Source organism: Cavia porcellus, unplaced genomic scaffold (assembly GCF_034190915.1).
Source record: "Cavia porcellus strain 051 isolate PalLab524CR breed Dunkin Hartley unplaced genomic scaffold, mCavPor4.1 scaffold_28, whole genome shotgun sequence".
Lineage (NCBI taxonomy): Eukaryota > Metazoa > Chordata > Mammalia > Rodentia > Caviidae > Cavia > Cavia porcellus.
In genome coordinates this window covers 27,647,734-27,671,086 of record NW_026947511.1, presented here as the reverse complement: position 1 = coordinate 27,671,086, position 23,353 = coordinate 27,647,734, and the positions used below count along the sequence as shown (strand labels likewise).

At 35.4% G+C, this 23,353-nt stretch overlaps 1 protein-coding gene across 1 annotated transcript in view; it reads right to left on the bottom strand.

The window, feature by feature from the left end:
• Positions 1–23,353, bottom strand: part of Vps26a (VPS26 retromer complex component A) — a 32,688-nt gene that overhangs the window by 2,399 nt on the left and 6,936 nt on the right. Inside the window, exons 3-8 of the mRNA XM_063239610.1 lie at positions 11,716–11,791; positions 10,175–10,331; positions 9,105–9,269; positions 7,182–7,288; positions 4,293–4,361; positions 2,527–2,669 (exon numbers count right to left, since the gene is read on the bottom strand). Coding sequence (XP_063095680.1) covers positions 2,527–2,669; positions 4,293–4,361; positions 7,182–7,288; positions 9,105–9,269; positions 10,175–10,331; positions 11,716–11,791 — 717 coding nt within the window. The remainder of the gene's footprint in view (positions 1–2,526; positions 2,670–4,292; positions 4,362–7,181; positions 7,289–9,104; positions 9,270–10,174; positions 10,332–11,715; positions 11,792–23,353) is intronic.

Genomic DNA, 23,353 nt, shown 5'->3' with positions numbered 1-23,353 from the left:
ATTGGGTCACCTTATGGACATTTATAATAGAAGTGTTCAGTAAGATAAAATAGGTAAGTCTCTGGAAGGCTGAAGCAGGATTAAAAGTTCAAACCTTGCCTGAATGACTTAGTGAGACCTTGTCTCAAAATTTAAAAATCAAACAAGTGTCTGCTTGGCAAGTGCGAGGTCAAGAGTTCAACCCCTGGTACCAAATAAATAAATAAATACATAAATTTAATTTAAAAAGTGGGGGGGGGGGAAATAGGTGAGTGAAAGTGTAGTTCAGTGCAAAGGCCCTGAGTTCAATCTCCAAAAAGAAGAACGGAGTAAAACCCCAAAATCCATGAAATAAATGCAGCTATTGAAAGTACAATGGAAAGAAGTAGAAGGGGAAAAAAAGAGATCTCTGTTGATAAAAGAAAAATATTTAAGACAATATTGAATACAAAAAGAATCATGCATAATACAATCTAAACACACATAAACAAATTTGTCTGGAAACCTAGTAACAATGTTAGAGGCGATTTTCCTGGCCTTTACTTGGATGTGGTGGTGCACAGCTGTAATTCCAGCACTCAGAAGGCTAGGCCAGGAGGATGCTGGGAGTTTGAGGCCAGCATGGACCACGTAGAGTTCAGGGAGAGCCTGAACTAGAAACCCTGTCCCCACCCCCAAAAAAAGAAAAAGAGAGAACAAAGGCCTTGACAAATTATAGCTTATTTTGGAATCTGTGGAATGACTGAGAAAAACTGTTACACATTTAATGCAATTCCGATCAAAATTTCAACAGCATACCTCAAAGAATCAGAGAAAACAATCCTTAAATTCATTTGGAACCAGAAGAGATCTAAAATAGCAAAGGCAGTCCTGGGCAACAAAGGCAAGGCAGGGGACATCACAGTCCCCAAGCTGAAATTATACTATAAAGGCATTGTGATAAAAATAGCATGGTAGTGGCAGAAAAACAAATGCAAGGATCAATGGAACAGATTAGAAGATGCAGAAACCACCCCAGACATACAGTCACCTGATCTTTGACAAAGGTGCCAAATATTCACTGAAGGATGGATAGCCTCTTTAATAAAGGTGCTGGGCCACCTTTATTAAAAGGGGTTAGCTCAGTGGCATACGTGTCTGCCTCACAAGCACAAAGTTGAGAGTTTTACCCCTAGTACCAAATAAACAAATCAACAGTGCTGGAAAAACTGGCTTTGCACATGCTGAAGATTAAAACTGGACCCATAACTTTTACCATGCACTAAATTCAAAATGGATTAAAGATCTTAATATTAAAACAAGTATTAAATCTGCTGGAAGACAGAATCATTAAAAGTCTTGGAAGACACTGGTGTAGACAATAAAACCCTTATCAAACAGGAATTATTGGAGGAGTCTTTTTTGTTGGTGTTGCTCTTGTTTTTTTGGTACCAGGGATTGAACTCGTGACTTGGGCTTCCCAGCCAGGTGCTTATGCCGCTGAGCTAAATCCCCAAAATAGGAATTACTGTGAAGAAACAACAACTAGAATATCATTTTATTAAAAAGCTTTTTTTTTTTTTTTGCTTTTTCCCAGAATTAAAAGATCATACCACAGTGTGATACCATGTGCACTCATGTTTATAACAGCACAATTTATAATAGCAAAGTCTTAGAAACAACTGAAATGCCCATCAACTAAGGAATGGATAAAAAGATGTGAATTTTGGGGCTGGGGATTTAGCTCAGTGGCATAAGTGCCTGCCTGGCAAGCATGAGGTTATAAGTTAGATCCCCTGTACTGCAAAAAAAAAAGATGTGGCTTTTAAAAAAATTACAATGGAGTATTATTCAGCCATAAAGATTGGCTGGAGAATTTTATAGGTAAATGGATGCAACTCGAGTCCATACTTTATAAGAGAAATAAATCCAACTCATATGTGCAAGCACTGTATTGTCTCCCTAGAGTAAGAAGCTTAAAGATGGCCAAGGATTTAGCTCAGTAGCATAAGCGCCTGTCTGGCAAGCAAGAGGTTGTGATTTTGATCCCCAGTACCAAACCAAACCAAACCAAACAAAATAAAATGAGAAGCTTAAAGATATTATAAATGTATATTAGTTCTGGAAATAATGTCATGTTTGCCTTCCAAATTTTTTCTTCCATATCAAAATGGTTCTAATGATTTCAAGGATTTTCATAGAAACTATTATTATCTTCTCGTGTCTTATCTTAAAATGTTTCTTAAAAATTTAATTTCTCTGTATATAGGTCTTATAAACTTTGTGGTAAGATTTATAACTATTTTATATTTTAATATTCTTGGGACTGATGTGTTTTCTTTCTTTCTTCATTACCATGAAGTACAAGTATAGTTGCTTTTCAATAAACATTTATTAAAAAAAAAAAAATGAGGAGGGACCCATCACAATTACTTTATTATATCATCAATATTTTCACTATGTTAGAAACCGTGACTCACTCATACACTAAAACTTTAAAAAAGAACTACTTTCCAGGTGTTTGTAGATCTACCACTGAACAAAAGATCAGTGTAGGTGGGATCATACCTGCTGTTTGAAGTACCTTCTGTCTTCCTCATCAACAAGTACTAGATTCAAAAAGTACCTTACTGAAAATTTTTTGTTCACATCTCGCATTGTTGGTGTTGGGTCATATCCTGCTAAAAACAGTCTTATTGGAATGGATTCACCTGAAAGAAAAGCAATTTCCATTTCATTCTAAAGGATAAAAAAATATACAAACACAAGATGATTAAATGTCACAACAAACACAGGACTGAGCATTACAGAGCAGATACGTATCCTTCAGGTCCTCATGAACTGCAGCACTAACAAAGACCAGCCTTTCAGCCTCAGCACTGAAGACATAATGGGCCTGATAAAGTCTTTCTTGCGGGGAGCACCCATGTACTTTCCAGCATCCCTGGTCTCTACCCACTGAAGCTACAAATACTCCACAAGTGTAAAACCTAAGAATGTCCCAGGATAAACGTCCCGCAAGGGACAAAGTTGCCTCTTGAGAATCAATCCTGTAGAACCAGAACATCTGGTTCAAATCTCAACTCCACCATTTATAGGCTGTATGACTTTGGCTTGTGGGACTTAACTATTCTGTTTCTATAAAATAGGGAGTAACAGTACTCATTTGGGAATTAATAAGGACTGTGTGGATTAAATATATAGTTTTAAACAGTACCAGCATTTAAGTGCTGTATAGACCTAGTTTAGTAAAACTAAAACTCTCTCCTTATTATCTTCATAATTCCTAAGCATCTGTATAAAGAATTGAAAATTTATCACTTATTTATCCACAAAGATAAACAGAATGATAGTCTTTATTACCAAAAAAAACAATGCTACTCAGATGCTCATGGCTTTGTTTTTCATATTTTCATATCAAGAGATATTTTCATATTCTCTTCTTAAGTATCTTCATGTAAGACTTTTCTCATGCACATCTATTGCTGAAAGACATAAAAGCTATCCCTCAACATAAACTCTGATTGCTAGAATTTTAAAAAATAGTATTATGTAACAGAAAGTTACATATACAGTACATGGGCTGTGGAGTTCAAACCTGGGTGCAAACCTCAACCCTGCCAAAATTAGCTATGTCACCTTTGGCAAACCTTTTAATCTCTCTACTTCAGTTTTGTCTGTAAAACAAGGGATATAAGAACCTGACTCAGAGACCAGTAGGGAGCTTTAAAACACCTAAACTACAATGCCTTGTTTATAAATGACATTCAATCAACAGTAGCTACTTTTTGAAATTACCAGGGAAAGAAAAATCCAAAGACATATATTAAATGCTGCGCATGGTTTTCAGACTCGGAGGATTATCTAGTAAGGGAATCATTTTTGGGGGAGGCTATCAGGGCTCCAGAATACCACAGGAATTAATGCTGAGTTTTACTGCATCTTATGGTCAGCATGAAAAAAAAAAATGATGTACAGAGATGAACGATTATAACAAGACAATTAAAATATTACAAATTTAGAGCCAGAGAAGAATCAGAACTGTCTCTTCAAACTCAGAATTGAAACTGAGCAAAACCTTAACCTTACTTCAAACTGGAATAATATGACAGTCTTTTAGCAGTTCAAAGAAAGATATCCTCAAAATCATCATTACAAACATTTCAGACTCATGATGAATGTGATCATTATGTACATCTAAAATATACCAATAAAATCTGAAAAAAGTTAACAATAGTTTTATAAGAATTATACATACTTCAACACAAATGTCTACTCAGACTAAACTGTCCTGGACACCTCACTACTCAAAAAAAGCAGATGAGAAGTGTTACCTTTTACTGGTGCACCATCCATTATTTCATATTTGGCGATAGTTTCTGTCTCAGTTGTAGTACTGGGTCCTAGTTTAAGAATGAAGGGTATTAATTTAAATATTTCCATAATATAATTTTCAGCCTTCTACCCTTTTCCCGTTTTCCAACTATATTATGGTAGCACTATTTTATCTTCCCACTTTTAAGAAAAAAAAAATTTCGGTAGCACTGGGAATTAAATCCAGGGTCTTTGTAATGAGGTACATTCCAACCCCTATTTTTTTCTAAACTTTGAGACAGGGTTCTTTTAAGGGATAACTTGGGATCTTCCTGCTTTAGCCTTCCAGAGTGCTGGGATTAGAGTTATATGCCACCATGCCATGCTCGGCTCTGGTCATTCTTTCCTATTTTTTTATTTCTAATTCATATACTCATCAATGTTTCATACCTCCTTTTTCCCAAAGGTGTATGTGCTGCCGAAACAAGCACCCTTTTTTCCAAAGGTAACATGCAGTTCAAAAAGTATCTTCTTGTCTACAGCCACACCACCCTGAGCACCCCGATCAGAAGCCAAAGTAGGGTCACACCTGGGCTAGTACCTGGCTAGGACAAAGAATCTTCTTGGGGGAAAGGGCTTTGAAACAAGGTCTCACTATGTAGCCCAGACTGGCCTTGAACTCATAGCAATCTTTCTGCCTCAGCCTCCCAAGTGCTGAGATTATAGGTATGCACTACACACCTAGCCAGACAAAAGTCTTCACATGTTGTAGAGTTCCTTCCATCTTTTCTAGTATCTGCTAAAATAGAAACTAGCAATACATGTCAGAATTACCCATTACATGTTAGTTTTCTGTAATTCCCAGACCTCTTGTGCAGTAAGAGTACTGGCACGCAGATAAATTTAGAGAGTCACCCTCTAAGGAATTATTTGAACTTAGGCATTTAAAAAAAAGAAGCCAATCATATGTTAAGTGGAAAAAAGTACCAAGGGTTAGAGGTAGAACACTTACCTAGCATGCACAAAATCACAGGTTTAATTTCCAGCATCATACACACAAAAAAACTGTACCAAAACTACAGTAATGATCCCTAAGTTTTAACACATATAATATGCAAAGACAAAAGTCTTTTCTGAATAAGTATAGCTTTTCTTTTACATTAAAGAACATAATTTTTATAAGCAGAAAAAAGTTCTTGAACATTTTCTTTTCAAACAACAAATGAGAATCTAAAGCATTGTTTTATTACCTTAAAATGCTTAAACTTACCAGCAGGTGGCAAGTAGAGATTAAAAAGCCATAGTTGTTTATCTATTTGTTTATCTTTGAGACAGAGTCTCATTATGTAGTGCAGGCTGGCCTTGAACTCACAGCAGTCCTCTTGCCTCAGGCTCCCAAATGCTGGGATTATGTACACGTACTACCATGCCTGGCCCCAGGTATTTATAACTGACTGCAAAGTCTGATTTTTTTTTTTTTTTTTTTTTTTTGAGACAAGAGTCTCACTATATAACTGTGTAGTTTAGGCTGTTCAGCTCACTATGTAGCTGACGCTGGCCTCGAACTCACAGTGATCCTCCTGCCTCAACCTCCTGAGTGCTGGATTAAACACATGTACCACTACACCTGGCTCCTCTCTTCTCTTTTGGTGGTACCAGAGATCAAACCCAGCGGTGCAGTAACACCAAAATAGAACCCCAACCCTTTTTATTTGGGGATAAGATATCCAGGTTGGTCTCAAATTTGCAATCCTTCTGCCTCAGCCTCCTGAGTAGCTAGGATTATAGATATGAACTACTGCATTGTTTGTTTGCTTTTTAAAGAGACAGGGTCTTACCAGGTTCTCACCCTGGCCCTGAGTTACTGAGCTACCGAGCTCATGTAGTCCTCCTGCTTCAGCCTCCCAACTAGCTGGGACTACAGTTGAACACCATATGCCCAGCCTTTAGGATTTAAAAGCTTACAAATGCTGGGATGTAGCTCAGTGACTCAGCAAGCAGGAGGCAAGCAGGAGGCCCCTGAGTTCAATTCCCTGTACCAAAAAAAAAAAAAAAAAAAAGTTACAAAATTTATTATCTGTAAGTAACATTGGTACAAAAATAAAATACTTGGGGCTGGAGGTTTAGCTCAGCGGCATAAGCGCCTGCCCTGCAAGCAGGCCGTCGTGAGTTCAATCCCCGGTACCAATAAAAAGGAAAAAGACAAAAAAAAAAAAGTCACAAAAAATAAAATACTTTTACCATAGCCTTTTACACTTTATTTTTTGAACCATGTGAATTTATTACTTAAAAATTAATTTATTTAAGAGAGACTGTCTCAGTATGAGACATTTCCCAGGCTACCTTCAAACTCATGGGCTCAAGAGAGTCTTGTGTACCAGGTATAGTGGTGCATGCCTATAATCTCAGCACTTGGAAGGCTGAGGCAAAAGGATCACAAGTCTGAGCCCCCGCCTGAGTAACATGGTGATTCAGTAAGACCCTGTCTCAAACTAACAATGAACAAAGGACTGAGGATGCAGCTCATTGCCAAAGCTCCAGTGAGAGGGAGCAGAGATTTTCCTCCTTTATCTTCAGAGTAGCTAGGACTAAGAGATGCGCCCCATCATGCAGCTCAATAATTTTTAATTTTCAATAATTAATTTTTTTAACAAAAGCAGTAGTTAGCTTGTAATCCCAGCACCCAAAAGGCTGAAACAGAACTGAAAGTACAAGGCCAATCTGGACTACACAGTGAGACCTTGCCTCAAAAAATAAAACCAAAACAAATGAGAAACAGTTACTTGTGACCAGCAATATTAAACAGCAAAGTTTCAATGTGAATATCAAATTTATGTGTAAAGAATATTTTAAGATTTCTAAAATTTCAGCTAATCAACGAGTTTTAATTCAAATACTCTTCAACTTACCAATTCCTGTGATCTCTTTTTTGATCAGTTGTAATTCCATGTGTTGTATTTTTATTCTTACTAATAAGAAGTAAATTTTCCCAACAATCACATCCTTTAAATGATACCTAGTAGGAAGAAGTTTCACTTACTAAGTATCAGTGTAAGAAAACAAAGAGTGAAGTAGGTTGTAAAAAGCTTTAATAGATATCTTTGGGGTAAATAACCAAGAATCCTACTTTATTCATAGTGTTCCTTTTACCCAAAAAAGTATTAACCATTTCAATTAATCATTTCATCATGCAAATATGGAAGGTACATTGTTCTAGCATAATAATAAGGATGCTAAACTCCTGTGTAGTTTTCATGTTGAAAATATCCTCATACGCTGAAACACTTCAAGCATAAAAATTTTAATTTTACATTTTGGTTAAGTTCTAACTAGGGCTAACAATTAGGCTAATCATTCCCTCTGGATGGTCAAGTTAAAAGTTTGCTTCTAAGATTAACAGGATTTACTTCTGCTACAGTATCAAATAATCAAAGACCATTCCACTCCTAAGTACTCTGAAATTATGTTGTAATAAACCTGGGAATATTTATAATACCCAAAGGATTTTTAGCCTCTTCCTAAGAATTAATTAACACAATTATGTAAGTCTGTAGGGATGCTCCAGTGGTAAGTTTTCGGTCTCAAACTATTTGATAATTTTATTGGTGATCTGAGACTCTGCAGGCACATGTACCAAGTTTTCAGTAAAACAAACGAGAAACACTAAATCCATCTCAACCAAAGAATGTGCAGAAAAGGACTAAAACAGGACACAATCATTTCTTCAAATTAATGAAAAAAAAAAAAAAACAAGGAAAACCATAAACATAATGAGTCAAAAAACCAAATGCACTGTAGATCCTGTTGGGACAATAATTTGAACAAACCATGTGGGAAAAAAAGACATAAGACAAATAGGGATATATAACACTGATGACTATTACAGTATATGGAACTATTGAAGAGTTATAAATAGTTTTAGAATAGTAGTTACATTTAAAATGATGCGTAATTTTTATGGATTAAATTATATACTTAGAATTTGTATCAATATAATTTATAGGAAGTATGCAACCTTAACACGGATAAAACAAAGCTGCGTGGTGGTAACTGTTGAAGCAAGAGTATGGGTACATGAAGATTCATTTTGTTGTTAAGGATACTGTTGGTACATAGAATATTCATTATTTTGTTCATTATACTGCTTATGTGTTTTGGTATATGTTTGAAATCTTCTATGATAAAGTTTAAAAAGGTACTAAACAATAAATATGAAACCATTTTGTAAAAATACAACTTATATACCTCCCCCTCCCTGCTAAAAAGATATACACGAGGATATTAATAGCAGTTTCATCATTAGTAAAAGTGAAAATACATGATACTCATTTTCTTTTACTTTATATCCTCATTTTCAATAATTAAAATATACTACTTCACTAGTCAGAAAAAAAAGGACTTTTCGTTTTAAAATGATAGAATGAAGTTATGTCAAACAGTAATTTTCATAGACATAATGGCACTGGCTGCCTTCTGTGGCAATGAATGGTTAGGCAAGGGCTGGGGATTTAACTCAGTGGCTTAAGTGCCTGCCTGGCAAGGGCAAGGTTGTGAGTTTGATCCCTGATACCAAAAACAAAAACAACAAAACATACAAACAAAAAAAACAACATAAAGTGGTTAGGCAGATTTATCAGGGATAGACTATGGAAGACACTTGTCCCAGGTTAGAAGCCACACCATTCTCCTAAAGTTTCTTTTCATTAGGAGATTGCTGGTCTGACATTAAACATTAGTTTAATGTCAATTCTATCCTGCAATTATCAATTTCAAAGATATGAAAAGCTAATTTTTAAATTTTCCCTTAACATTTATTTGTGAAAGGTACTTACTTGGATTTATTATATTCAAATTCTATATGTAGACAATCTTCAATGCCCACTTCCATCTTAATAGAGTTATTAACATCAGGATAGGTGGCAAGTTGGTGAACAATAAGATCATACTCTTTTACCAAGTCTGTTAGTCTTCTCACTATTGTCACCTTAAGAAAATACCTACAAAGTTAATGGAGAGGATGAGGTAAAAAAAATTAGGTGTTTTAAATAAGCAAGCATTATCACAGCTTTCTCCTTGGCTGGAGTCCTTTGGGATCACCCTACTTCATTTACCTAATGAAGGAGTTCTATTTTTGCTTGCGCTTTTGTTTTCTGGTTCTGGGGATTGAAAATGCATGCTAAGTGCGTACACTCCACCACTGAGCTGCACACTACACACCAAGCCCTCTAGCTAGAATAAATACTTCCCCAATGAGAGCTGTTATTAAGCCTACTTGAAGAAATCTCTCCATATCACTGTTTTATTTTGTTTTGAATCCCTATCTAGTTAAGGAACTGTTTTTTGGGGTGTGGGTTGTTCAACCCAATACCAGATGGGTAACATCAAACATAGAAAGCAAACCCCTGGACCAGGGCATTCAGGTTAGCACTATATGTTTAATTACCCTGGTTCCTGAGGTACTTCCTAATGAAGAAGTGGAGAAAGAAAAGGACACTCAGTTGGGAATTTATAAAAATGAGTTCCTACTTCAGTTCTGCCGTTCACTCCTTTTGTACCTTGGATAAGTCAGCTAGTTTGGGGCTCCAAACACCTCCTAACTGTATACTGAATGAGATCTGTTAAGAAACTAAAGATTTGGAGAATAACTCAGTTTATATAACAAATGAAAGAGATAATTCATTTAAAAATATATAACAAAACTTCTCATAATAAGGTTCTCTGAATCTATAATCATAGAAAGCTCTTTATTATTTCAGATCAGGATTAGCCAAAATATGTGGCAAAGTATTTTAAAACATTGTCTTCCAGCCTAAAATTATAATTAAAAGTTCACATAGACATCAATAGTAGCCATTACTTTCTGATTGTGACCCTGCCTACATTTTCTAATACACATTCATACCTCAAGCGGACATTGGCACCGATGTAAGATTCATATGGCTTTTCAACTTGCATAAATTCAAAATCATAACTTCTGCTCTGAGTCAGTTCTCCAGGTAAGGCTAGTTCTTTCACTAGGTTTACAAATTCGTGAGTATTACTCTTGTCATTGAAAAGTTCTAAGGAATTTTAAAAACAAAGAGACCAATTATATTTAATATCCATTTTAATAAAACCCAAACTTCTACCTCCAAAGTAAATAATTTTTAACCAAAATAATTAGTTGGATTTGTCTCTAATAAGCCAGAGTTATTTATGGTCTATTTAAGCATAAATATATTTAAGACACATAGCACACTGGAAATTTCTATTAGAAATGATCATTCTTTTGATATATTTAGAGCTCTCCCAATGAAGCTATGTTTGACATATTACCAGCAATTATTTGAAAATCTTCCTTTTAAGGCAAAAATTCTATTTTGCTGTTTTGTGTCGAAAAAATACAGAGTCCACCAAAAAAATATATAAACACTTCTGCAGTTCACCATACTAATGTCTGGAAGCTAATGGCCACCACTTTGAGCATCTCTTTAACTGTAACAGCCAAAGGTAATGTATTTGTATTAATTTCATGATGGCTCACTAAATTTAGTATTAAGTATTTATACAAGTTTTTCTTTTCCTGATACATACACTTTTGGTGGACTCTGAGTATTATACCAATAAAACTATAATAACACAAAAGAATAAAACCAACCATCAGTTAATTACTATAACTTGCCCCTCGAGCACACTAGTAGTCATCTGGAGCAGATATAAAAACAAATAATATTCACTCATTCTAACTGACTCTTTTAAAAATGTGCAGTAAAACTTGAAAAGCTGGATTTAAAACATAGCTATCCAGACAAAATTACAGATTTCTTTTCTTTCCTTTTCTGAAGTGCTGGGGATTGGAACTCAGGGCCTTGCATATGCTAAAGCAAATGCTCTACCACTGAGCCACACTCCCAGTCCTTTTCTGAATCTATAGTGTATAGAGATTTATATTCAGTTCAACTTCCTGCTGTATCAAGAATGTTCCTGAAATACACATCAGAAATCTACACAATATGATTTAAATCAGGAATTACTCCTTTCCCTATCAGATGGAATTTTCTGTTGACAGGAGAGTCTGGCTACAGGCACACACAGTAGATCAGGTAGACAAGTGGCATGAGTAATTAGAAAATGAAAGATGAAGGCGAGCCTGGTAATTGTAAGGCTGGTGAAAAATGTAGAAAGAAAATTTCAGCGAATCAACTAATCTACTTCAATTATTTTTCAATGCTGGTAGTTTATGTAACTCCTTTCACTTTTAGTATGACATACAAAAACAAAGGCAGAATGAGTCAAGTATTTAATACAATTAAAAAGAAACAATTTATTAAGTCTTGTCTTTCATTTTGCAAAATTCCTTTCTTCCTTCTACAAAGCTAAGCTCTACTTCAGTTAAGTGTCAAATACAACCTTCTTAAAACTTGTTTATCAAAGGAAAAAAAGTAATACTATTTTAAAACTCACCAATTTGACCTACAAATTCAATTCTAATTCCTTGGTGCTCTAGCCTCTTTCCAGGTTGTTTAAAGGCTAGGTTTACCTGCCAAAACATGAAATTATAAGAGATGTTAACAGTCCTTTGAGTGGGACTACTAGATCCCTTCCAGATGAATGCAATATATAAGTATTTTAAGTATTCATTTATGAAGTATGAGATGCCACCACATACATACATCAGGATGACTTTATAGCACCAGAGAGGGCATAATTTATTCATACACAATCACTAACAAACTTATTATTCACACATACACTTAAATAAAGCATCTGTTTTAATTAGGAAGGAATTCCTCATTAGAGCTGGGGAAATATAAAAGGACTCAAAGGGAAAACCTTATACTATTGACATGTGTTTGCTGGTCAAATAACAAAACAATTCTAGGACTAATACTATTTTAATGTGAAATAATCACTAAGTCCAAAAATTGATCAAAAACATCATTTTGCTTTTGTAACCAAAAATATATTGCTATAATTCCTAACATTAAAAGCAAAACTTGTTAGGCATACTTTGGCACACATCTGTAACCCCTACACTTGGGATGCTGAGGCAGGAGGATCACAAGTTCCAGGTCAGCCTAAGCTACATAGTGAGCTCCAGGCCAGCCTTGACTATACAGAAAGACTCTTTCTTAAGGGAGTGAGAGCCTACTGCCCTGATTCTATAACTTATCCTAAAACCAGAAAGTACAAAAGGTTTAAATTTTGAATATGATTTACCTTAATTACTTTTAAGTGCATATAAGCTCAAAATCATTAAATTCATGTATTTGCCAAGTGGGAACCTTAAATTTATACTTTGCATTTTGGGGGTATTTTTTATTTTATTATTATTTTTTTTTTTTTTTTGTCTTTTTCCTTTTTATCGGTACCAGGGATTGAACTCACGACTGCCTGCTTGCAAGGCAGGTGCTTATGCCGCTGAGCTAAATCCCCAGCCCGGGGGTATTTTCTTTCTTTCTTTCTTTTTTTTTTTTTTTCCCTGCTTTTTGAGACAGGGTCTTATTATGTAGCCCAGTCTGACCTCAAACTTGTGGCTGTCCTTCTGCTTCAGTCTTCCCAAAGTGCTGGGATTACAGGTGTGAACTATCATACCATATTTATACTAAGTTCCAAAAAAAAAAATCTGTATAGTACATATGTATTTAAAAAAATTTCTAACATTTACTGGGGACTGAGCTCAGTGGCGTGTCTGCCAGGCACTCACAAGGTCATGAGTTCAATACCCAGTACCAAAGGAAAAAAAAAAAAAAGAATTAGCTAACAAAGGATTCTCTGCTATTTTTTCTCCTCTCTTTTTTACTTTTAAACATGGTCTACATAACCTAAGCAGATCTCAAACTCATGATCCTCCTGACTCAGCTTCCCAGATGGGACTTTAAAAATGTACCATCATGCCTGGCAAAGGATCTTTTATCCTAAAAAATAAAATAAAATAGTATGCCTCCTGGTTTCATTTGCTGGTGATGGTGGCACTAGTGACTGAAACTAGGATCTTGAACATGCGAAGCACAAGTTCTACCTCTGAACTATACGCCAACCCCCAGGTTTCTTTACTATCATAAATATAAATAATGTTGACTCTTAAAATTAGATTTCCTCAAATATCATGCTTCGCAGAAGACAACAGGAATAAGGATCAAAGGAAAATACAGGTCCAATAACTTCTGCTAACAAACTACATAAATTAAAATATTCATTTTTCTCCATTTCCCCCTTTAGTTGTTTTTTGAAGCTATATAGAACTTGAGGTGATCCTTCTGCCTCAGACTCCTGAGTGCTACGGCTACAAGTATATCCCTATCCTTATCTTGTAACCAATATAAGTTTCCTCCAAAATTAACATCTCAAAAAAAAGAAGTGTGATACATCGTATGATGGAATATTATTAGACATTTAAAAATAATAGTGTCAAACAATTTACAATGGTGTGGGAAGATGTGCATGACATGTTACATGAAGGAAGCATGGTCAAACTGTGTACAAGTACAATGCCAACAGTATTTTTTTAAAGCCATGAAAAGAAAATATTAACAGGTTACTTCTAAAATGAATTATTTTGCTTTTTTGTAGTTTTTAAATTTTGCTTTGTTTTTAGAGGGCAAACAATACTGTCAACGTCACCAAATATAAGTATCCAAGCTTTATATATACTAAAAATATAAGGCTTAAACTATAAATAATAAACAAGTATAACTATCAGCCGCTTCATAAGTCAGGCAGTAACTAGAACTATTAACTAATTTGTACCAGTAAAGCACATTTTAAAAATGTACAGGTTGAACACTCTCAAGACCAGAAATCAAAAATTCACAATACTCTAAAATCTGAATTTTTTTTTTCCAGTGCTGAGAGTCATATCCTGGGCCTCTGCTGCAGTAGTCAAGTAATCACCACTGAGTGATACCACCAACCCATAATCTGAAAATTTTTAAGCACATGCTCAATTTGTAAAAGTTGATATCAATATTGTAAACTCTGAAACACCTTTGGTCCTCAGTTCTTTTGGTAAAGAATATTCAACCTGTATTTTCTGAAACATCCAGTTGGCAGCAGTTTTTGAGAATGTCTTTGTTTGAATATGATTATGTCTAATGGTTTTTTAAATTACAGTTCTCTTCAGAATTTATGAAAACACACTATTAAAAGTAGAAATGTGTATCTACTTAGTTTTCTCTTCAAACTGATCTCTGAAATTTTCCTTGACCTTTCACTGATGTTAAAATATGCTTACTTTTAAATATAGAATGCAGTTTATTTGACAGGATCCTGGCATGAAAAAAACATAACTGGGGCCGGGGATTTAGCTCAGTAGAGTCATGAGTTCAACCAACGGTACCAAAAAAAAAAAAAAAAAACCAAAAAAACGTAATTAAGCATGTATGTTTACAAGTTGTTCTGTAAGACAGCAAAGTAACTGACACTATACTAAACTGGATCAAAGAATTTACCACTACTCTACATTTTAGATTTACTATTATAAATACAGACTTACAGAAAAGCTACAAGAGCACAAGGAAATCTGATATAGCCATCTCCCAGATTGATCATGTTTATATTCTGCCTCATCTGCAGGAGGGCTTTTCCTATATTCTAGAACTCTCATTATAGAATTACTGAAGGGCCGCCTAGCAGAGATTCCACAATCAATTCTTCAAAAGTCTTTCAGTGCAACATGATAGCTTTCAGCAGAATATTTTAAAACTATATAATTTTTTTAAAAAACTAGATAACTTATTTTTAATCTTCTTAACCACAATAAGCTTTCATCCTCTTTTATTCATACTACCTTTTCCAATTTAAAAAAGGAAAAAAAACTCCCTGGATTTAAAAAAAAAAAAGCAAAATATAAGGTCCATTTTCTTTTCCATTTGTTATATTAAAATAAATGATATATCAAATGAAACTTTTTTTTTTGTACCAGGGATTGCACTCACAACCTCACACTTGCCAGGCAGAAGCTTATACCACTGAGCTAAATCCCCAGCCCTCTTTATTCATCTTATTCCAAATATAATGTTTGTTTAAAGTATTTCTCTTTAAAAGTCTCAAGTTCACTCTTCCCTGGGAGACTGAGGCAAAAGAGCACAGGTTCAAGCCAAGCTTGAGCAACTTAGTAACTTAGCAAGACCCCATCTCAAAAAAAAAAAAAAAATTTTAAAGGTTGATGATGCAATTCAGTGTAAAGGCCCTAGGTTCAACCCTCAGTACCACAAATTTAAAAAACAACAAAAATTCCAACACACTGTGATGTACCCCTGCAGCTACTTATGAGGCTGAGGCAAGAGGATCACTTCAGCTCTAGAATTCAAGGCCAACCTGACCAGTATAGCAAGGCTCTGTCTCAAAAACAAATACAAAAAAACAAAAACAAAAATTAACAGTATCCACTCAGTACTTACCTCTGTAAGGTGTTGGGAAAAATAAAAAGGTATTTTTTTTTAAATCAGACTTTATTGGCACATTTTTTAGACACACACAGTGATCACACTCATCTTAGAGAATTTGTACCTGTACATGATATAACTTGGTCTTTTTTCCATTCCCCTACCCTTCCTTCAACCCCTCCTCCTCTCTCTACATACAAAAGCTTTGTTTCCATGTTTTTTTCAAAAAGAAAATTTTTGTGGAATAGAGATATAACTCAGTGACAGAGCACTTGCCTAGCATGTGTGATGCCCTGGGTTCAATTTCCAGTACATAAAAAAAGGAAATTCTTAGTGAAGAATTTAAAGGATATATCTAGACCATGCAAGTGCTCAATAGACTCTGTAATTATAGCAAGCCTCTTTTCATGCTGATAAATATAGGTATATCATCACGTTAATGGTTATAAGTATTTAAAGGTTATTATCACACCTTAGTTTTTTACATTGAGCACTTAAGTGGCTTTCAATTTTGAAATAATAAAAATAATGTAACAAATAAAGCTGATTTTCTTAGGATAAATTTTTTGTTTTGTTTTTTGCTACTAGAAACCGAACTCAGGACCTTGCACTTGCCAGGCAGGCACTGTGGGATGCTGAGCTATATTCCCAACCCTTAGGATAAATTCTTGTAAGAATTTGAGGATCAAAGTAATCATAATCATTATTATTCAAATATCTCCAATTCTATGAATTCTGTGTATGGTATGACTGTATTCCCTGCCCCCTTTAATGATTAGGTAGTATATGAGAGTGATACTAGAGGCCATGAATTTGGTCAGAAGTAATCTTTGATACTTCTCAGGTGGGGTTTTTATTTATTTTTATTTATTCACTTATTTTTTGATACTGGGTATCAAACGCACAACCTAACGCTTGCAAGGCAGGCAGGCGCTTATGCCACTGAGTTAAATCCCCAGCCCTCAGACGGGGTATTTAATTGCTTGTGGGAGACTCAAGAAATCTGTCTTCCTCGGCCACACAGACTATTCCCAGTGGTGGTGGCAACATACAACAGTGCCCTCAGCTGATCCATGTGGCCTGGGTTTAAAAAAAAATCCCAAAAAACAAAACCAACAAACAAAAGAAAACCAAACCACTGTTCTTTTAAGTCTCTCAGTTTTAAAGTTGTTCGTTAACACTATATAACCTAGCCCATTATAGCTACTTTGAGTAACGTGGTACTAGTATTTGTGCAGCAAGAATCAAAGGGAAACAGTGGGGTGTCAGCCTTAAGAAACCCAAAAGCATAGTAGCAACCTGAAAATAAGAGATGAAATTGAAAGGGGTCACGCACAATCCAACATTAAGTAAACCCTCAAAACTACTATCTAGGACTGCTGATTTAAAAAACCTATCTTATTCAAAGCATTCAAAGGGGGCTGGGGAGTTAGCTCAGCAGCATAAGCGCCTGCCTTGAAAGTGTGCGGTCATGAGTTCAATCCCCAGTACCAAAAAAAAAAAAAAAAATTCAAAGGTTTAGAAACACTAATTTCACATAAAAATGACTAACAGAAATTTCAAGCTCAAATTCCACACAAATTTATCTTCAAAAAGAGAAGGAAAGATTAACATTTCTATAGATAAGACACATCAAAACTTTAACTCATTTCCAAACAAGATGACCTAGGTGTGGTGGCACATGCTTGTGATCCTAGAGCCCTCAGGAGGTTGAGACAACAGGACAGAGGCCAGCCTGGGCTAGCAGTGAGTTCAAAGCCAACCTGAACTGCACAGCAAGTCCCTGTCTCAACATCTACCCCTAATAAAGAATCCACTCAAAACAAGTTTAAAGATACTAAGAAAATAACCCCAAATCAGAATAAGGTGAGAAAAATCAGAAAATAAGAAATAAAAGTAAAAATCATTTTAGAAATGAAGGCTAAACTACAAAGAACACAAAAGCAAATAAACACAATCATATCTTAATAAAAACAGGAAAAGCAAGATTTGGGGGGTTTTTTGTTGTTTGTTGAGACAGGGTCTCACTATGTAGTCTAGGCTGGCATCAAACTCACAATGATTCTTCTGCTTCAGCCTCCAAAATGCTGGTATTACAGGCTTGGTCAGGCGTGCCCAGCAAGAAAAGCAAAATTTTTAAAAGTAAAAGAAATTGGGGCTGGGGATTTAGCTCAGTGGCATAAGCACCTGCCTTGCAAGCAGGCAGTCATGAGTTCGATCCCCGGTACAGATAAAAAGGAAAAAGACAAAAAAAAAAAAAAAAAAAAAAAGTAAAAGAAATTTTAAAAGATTTAAGAACAAGATTTTAATAGTGAAGATAATCAAACAAGATTTAAAATGCTAAGAAAAGATATTTTGAAGACTAACACCACCATACAATTTAATATAGACTGCCTCTGTTTATAGGGATTTTCGTTTAAATAAAGCAAATTGACAAGGAATCAATCACATGCAACTAGGAATAAAAGTATTCCATGTCTTTAGAAGACCCATTCTGGGTTAGACTGTTTAAAGGGAAAAGAACCTCAACTATTTTAAAATAATAAATTTTTTTAATCAGGCTTCAAATGCTTGGTTATTTAAGGAAAATTTAATTAAAAGGTATAGCATTTGTTTTTTTGTTTTTTTTTTAAATTGGGAAAAAAAGGTTTATTTAGCAGTAGCTTGTGGATGTTTCTAGGTATAGCATTTGTAATGTGTTCAAAGAACTTTTTGTTTGTATAAATAATACCTTAGTTACCAGGCAGTTTTATATGTATTTATGTGTATATATACAGGGGAGTTGGTAGAGTGCCAAGACCCTATAATTAACAGCAAATTCAGAATCAGAACACTGGTGAAGAAGGGATACAGAGATCTACTTGTTTTTAGTTTACAAGTCATAGCTGAAAATGAAGGAATGAATGATAAGAGCATTCTTAGAGTAAACGTGTATTAGCATAAAAACAAAAAAGTAAGTTATAAAGAAGCCTTAAAATACGAGTTTCCCAATAAAGTTTGGGATATAGGTAAAAGACGTACATAAGCTATTTTCTTGGCAACAGAAACAGGAGGAATAATTAATCTTACCTACATTCATTGTTTTGTTTCAAGCAAAACAGTATTCAAAAGCAGCATTTTAATTTGGCCAGAAGGTAAAGTGGCTCAGTTTATCTCCTCTCCAATGGCACATACACATTCTGGCTAAGTTGCTTTCTGTCACAAAGGACAGCTGGTCATTTCTATTAATGCTTCTTGGTGAGTTCCAGCCTCCTCTACATCATAGTTTATCATATCTTTATTTTCCTAGCATATTATTTTAGATTTCAGTAAATGAAAAATCTCATATTTTACTTTTACTGTTTGGGGTCACAGGCAACCCAGTAAACAACAAAGATGACGGACTTCCGGGAGAACATGGCGGACAAGTAACAGCAGCCACGGAGGCTCTCTGAGATTATCAGTTTAGAATCCAGGAGAGGTGCTGTGTGAGGAGTCCTACGAGGGGAGACGTACCCTGCCAACCCAGGAATGAACTAAGCTGAGAGAAACCAATTGGAAATACAATCCTGATGCTACAACAGGAACAGATAAAATCTCAGTGCGGAAGCTGGATTCTGTGCCATTGGAAGCCGCAATTTGAATTTCCTGCTGCCGATACTGCGTCCCAATCCGCACGGCAGGGAGAGAGACACGCAAAAGCTCTGAGAGTGGGAATCGGCGAACCAAACGGGAGCCCCGCATTGACCTGCAGTGAGTGAGAAAAATGGGGACCCTTTCATAGACTAGGAGGCTCCAACAGAGGACATTCTGGGAACGAGCAGACTAGCCGGAAGAAGGCCCTGCAGTGACTTTAGTCACATATCCCCCTCTCAAGTGGGAGTCGTGGGGAGCGCTTGGCCTGGTGAGGCCATGGACTAAGATCCAGTAGGCTAGCCCAAATCAGGTCCCTGCGCATGGCGGTGCACCCTAGCAGTGAAGCATTCAGTAGGTTGACCTGGAGGAGCGGGCCCAGCAGAGGCTGCCCAGGTCTATGTCTCCCTAGTACACTGCAGTGGGCGGGAACACCTTGCCGGTGTAACAGACAAAGAAAAAAAAAAATGGGCCTCCTACATAGGCTTGTATGGAAGGAACAAAAAGTATGGGAAAAGGGAGCAACAAGAAAGGGCCCTCAGCCCCCAATCATGAGAACACTGATCCAGGAAAGGTAAATGCAAAAGAGAATGAAGACAGAAAATATGCAATATCAGACACGGCACCTAGAGACATAAAGCGGTATCTCTGGAGCCTCATAGACGAGTTCAAAAATGAAATATTTAATGAAATAAAGCAAGAAATAAGTAGACTAGTTAGAGAAATGCTAAGCACTGCCCAAGAAAAAACAGATGGTGGAATAGAAGAACAGAAAAAAAGGGGAGAATTGTTTGATGGAGAAAATAGAGAAAACATAGAATACGTGAAGCAGGTTCAAAGAGATTATCAGGAAACTAAAAACTCTATTGAAAGCTGGCATAACAGTTTGAATGAAACTAAGGATAGATTATCAGAACTGGAGGACAGATTTGTAAGGTGGGAGCATGAAATGAAAAACTTCTTAAAAATAACAAGAGGGGGCTGGGGATTTAGCTCAGCAGCATAAGTACCTGCCTTGCAAGCAGGCAGTCATGAGTTCGATCCCCGGTACCGGTAAAACCGAAAAAGACAAAAAAATAAATAAATAAATAAAAATAACAAGAAAACAAACAGCAATATACAAAGACTAGAAGATGATAAGAGGATCTTTAACTTAAGAATTAAGAACATAAAAGAAGAAGTAGGGACTCAAACAAATGAACTACAAAAGCTATTCACAGAAATAATCCAAGAGAATTTCCCTAATTTAGCAAAAGGTAAAGATACTTAGATGTATGAGGCATACAGGACCCCAGCCACCTACAACCCAAACAGAGCTACACCCAGGCATATAATAATCAAAATTCCAGAAATCCAATATAAGAACAGAATATTAAAAGCCGTCAAAGACAAGAAACAGATCACTTACAAGGGAACACCCATCAGAATTACAGCAGACTTCTCGGCACAAACCATCAAATCACGAAGAGCGTGGGGGGAAATAATTCAAGCTTTGAAAGATAATAACCTCCAACCAAGATTGATATATCCTGCACAACTGTCCCTAGAAATGGATGGAAAAACAATGTGCTTCCAGGATAAAGAGGAACTAGGGGAATTTGCAACCACCAATTCAACTCTACAGAGATTACTACAGGATATTCTAAAAATGAAAAATACCAAGATTCCAGAAACAGTGGCAGAGCGGCCACAATGAATGGAGCAGAAAGCAAAATGAAGAGAACAAACTGACAACTAATGACAGAAAAAGAGCTCAACAGAAATGAGGCAGAGAAGATTGGATGGTAGGAACAGCCATTTTGGAACAAGACATCATAATAGGTAGTGCTGACTTAATATCCTCTTGTTTTGAAGTCCCATCAAGCTTTTGTTCTTCTGTCTCCATCGCTTTTAACGTGTTGTATCTTATTGGATTTTATTATATGTGATAATATAAACAAAAACTTTTATAGACAAGGAGATTATACAGAAACCATTGTTCATTTCTGTTAGTTGATTCTAAATACCCTGTAATACTGTCATTCTCTTGAACGGTTTTACATTGTCTTGATATGTTTGATGCTACAGTATACGAAGTTATACCCAAAGATTTTAAGGGAAGAGACACTATGGTAACTACTATTATGTCGAGATTATCTTGTGAAACACTATTTTGCTTAAATGGCTATGTTTTGACCTGCGCTGTTTTGTTGTTATGCCCTCTTTTTTTAATCTCAATCTCCTTTTTATTACTTTTTCATTTTTATCCTTTTAATTAAGGGAAAAATAATTAAAAATAGGATACATTATAATAACCCACTTTGATTTCCTATTAACTTGATTTGAAACTCTGTATTGCTCTCACCATCTTGTTTTGACTGATTTTCCTCTATTCTTCTATGCTTGATAGTACCAAGTTTGAAAGTATAGGCAACAACTATGAAGACAATAAGATTCATTGTGACGCCCATTCTGGTTGACTATTATCTTCTTTTGAAGTCCTCTAATGTCTCCAATGTTTTGGTTTTATTGGTCTTATTCTTTACTGTTTTGTTCAATTTTATTATAACTGATAATACAGGCAATTCTTTTTAAGATAACAAGAGGCATTATGGTAACCATTATTATCACCTTGTATTTTGTTTTTACATTATGTATTATGTCCATCCTTTTAATTTGACTGACTCTGTCCTAGTATGTCACATTTGGTTTTACTTTCTTCAAAAAAAAAAAGTAATAAGAACTGTGGGAGTAATAAAATCCAAAATATGTAATTGTCATTGTACAAAAGGAAGGAAAAGAAAGTTCTCTAAAAGATATAACTGCATATATATTTAAGTGTATAAGATAACCATATTTCTGAGCTTTGTTGGATCATTGAACAAAACTGTTTGCAGTCTCACTATTTGAAAGTCCCCTCTATATGCTTTAATTTTGTAACTTCAACAACTATTTCTAAGATGACAATATGTAATTAACTAGTGATTTCCTACTGTTTATTTTTTCTGAAATTCTGTATAACTTGTACCCTTTTTCTGTTTTTTTTTTCTTTTTTTCTCCTTAAATAAAATTAAAAAAAAAAAAAAAACAAAGATAACAATAACTTTCCCTGGTGAAGTTAGGGAATCATTTATATCTGTTTTCTTTCATAGAAAAACTACTTTTATTTCAAAAATGTATTTTGGGGGCTGGGGATTTAGCTCAGCGGCATAAGCACCTGCCTTGCAAGTAGGTGGTCGTGAGTTAGATCCCCGATAAAAAAAAGAAGAGACAAAAAAAAAGTGGTATGCCCATAAGATAGAATACTATACAGCAATAAAAAGGAATGAAATGCAGCAAGACATACCACAATATGAATGAAACTTGAAAACATTACCCTAAGTAAAAGGAACCAGTCAGGAAAACATTACATAATTCTTTTGATATGAAATATCCAGAACAGGCAAAATTGAAAGCAAATGCTAAGGATATGTTTTCTTTTTGGAATATGAAAATTATTCTGATAGTGATAATGGTTGCACAATTCTATAAATTTACTAAAAATTTTAAGTTCATTTAAAATGGGTGAACTTTATACTTCAATAAAGCTTTAAAAATTTAAAATATACTTAGAGGGGTAAATTTTACTTTACACTCAATAAAGCTTAAAGCAAAGGGAAAGCCCCAGGGTTATAAAAAAAAGTACATCACTGCACCATGAGTGTGCAATCACAGGAGAACACTACAGCATGAGCCCAGCAGCACAACCCTATGGTAGCCCATGTGTGTACACAACCTTCAGGATCCTCTCCTTTGACCATGGGTGGACCCAGTGAATCACCCCCATGTTTAGGTTACCAATGAGCTGAAATTTTAAAATTTATTAAAAGGAAGATTATCCTGGGTGAGTCTTATCTAACCAAATAACCCTTTAAAAAGAGATGAATGTAAGACAGATGCTTTTGCACTGGCCTTGAAAATAAAGCCAACTGCTATTTGTAAGAGAAACAAGCCATGCAGCAAGAATCTGAAGGCAGCCTCTAGGAGGAGAAAGCAGTTCCAGACCAACAGCATAGGAAAACCAGGACCTCAATCATAGTGCTTCCTGTAAGGAAACTGTTTCTGCCCAACCCCTCAGAAGCCAG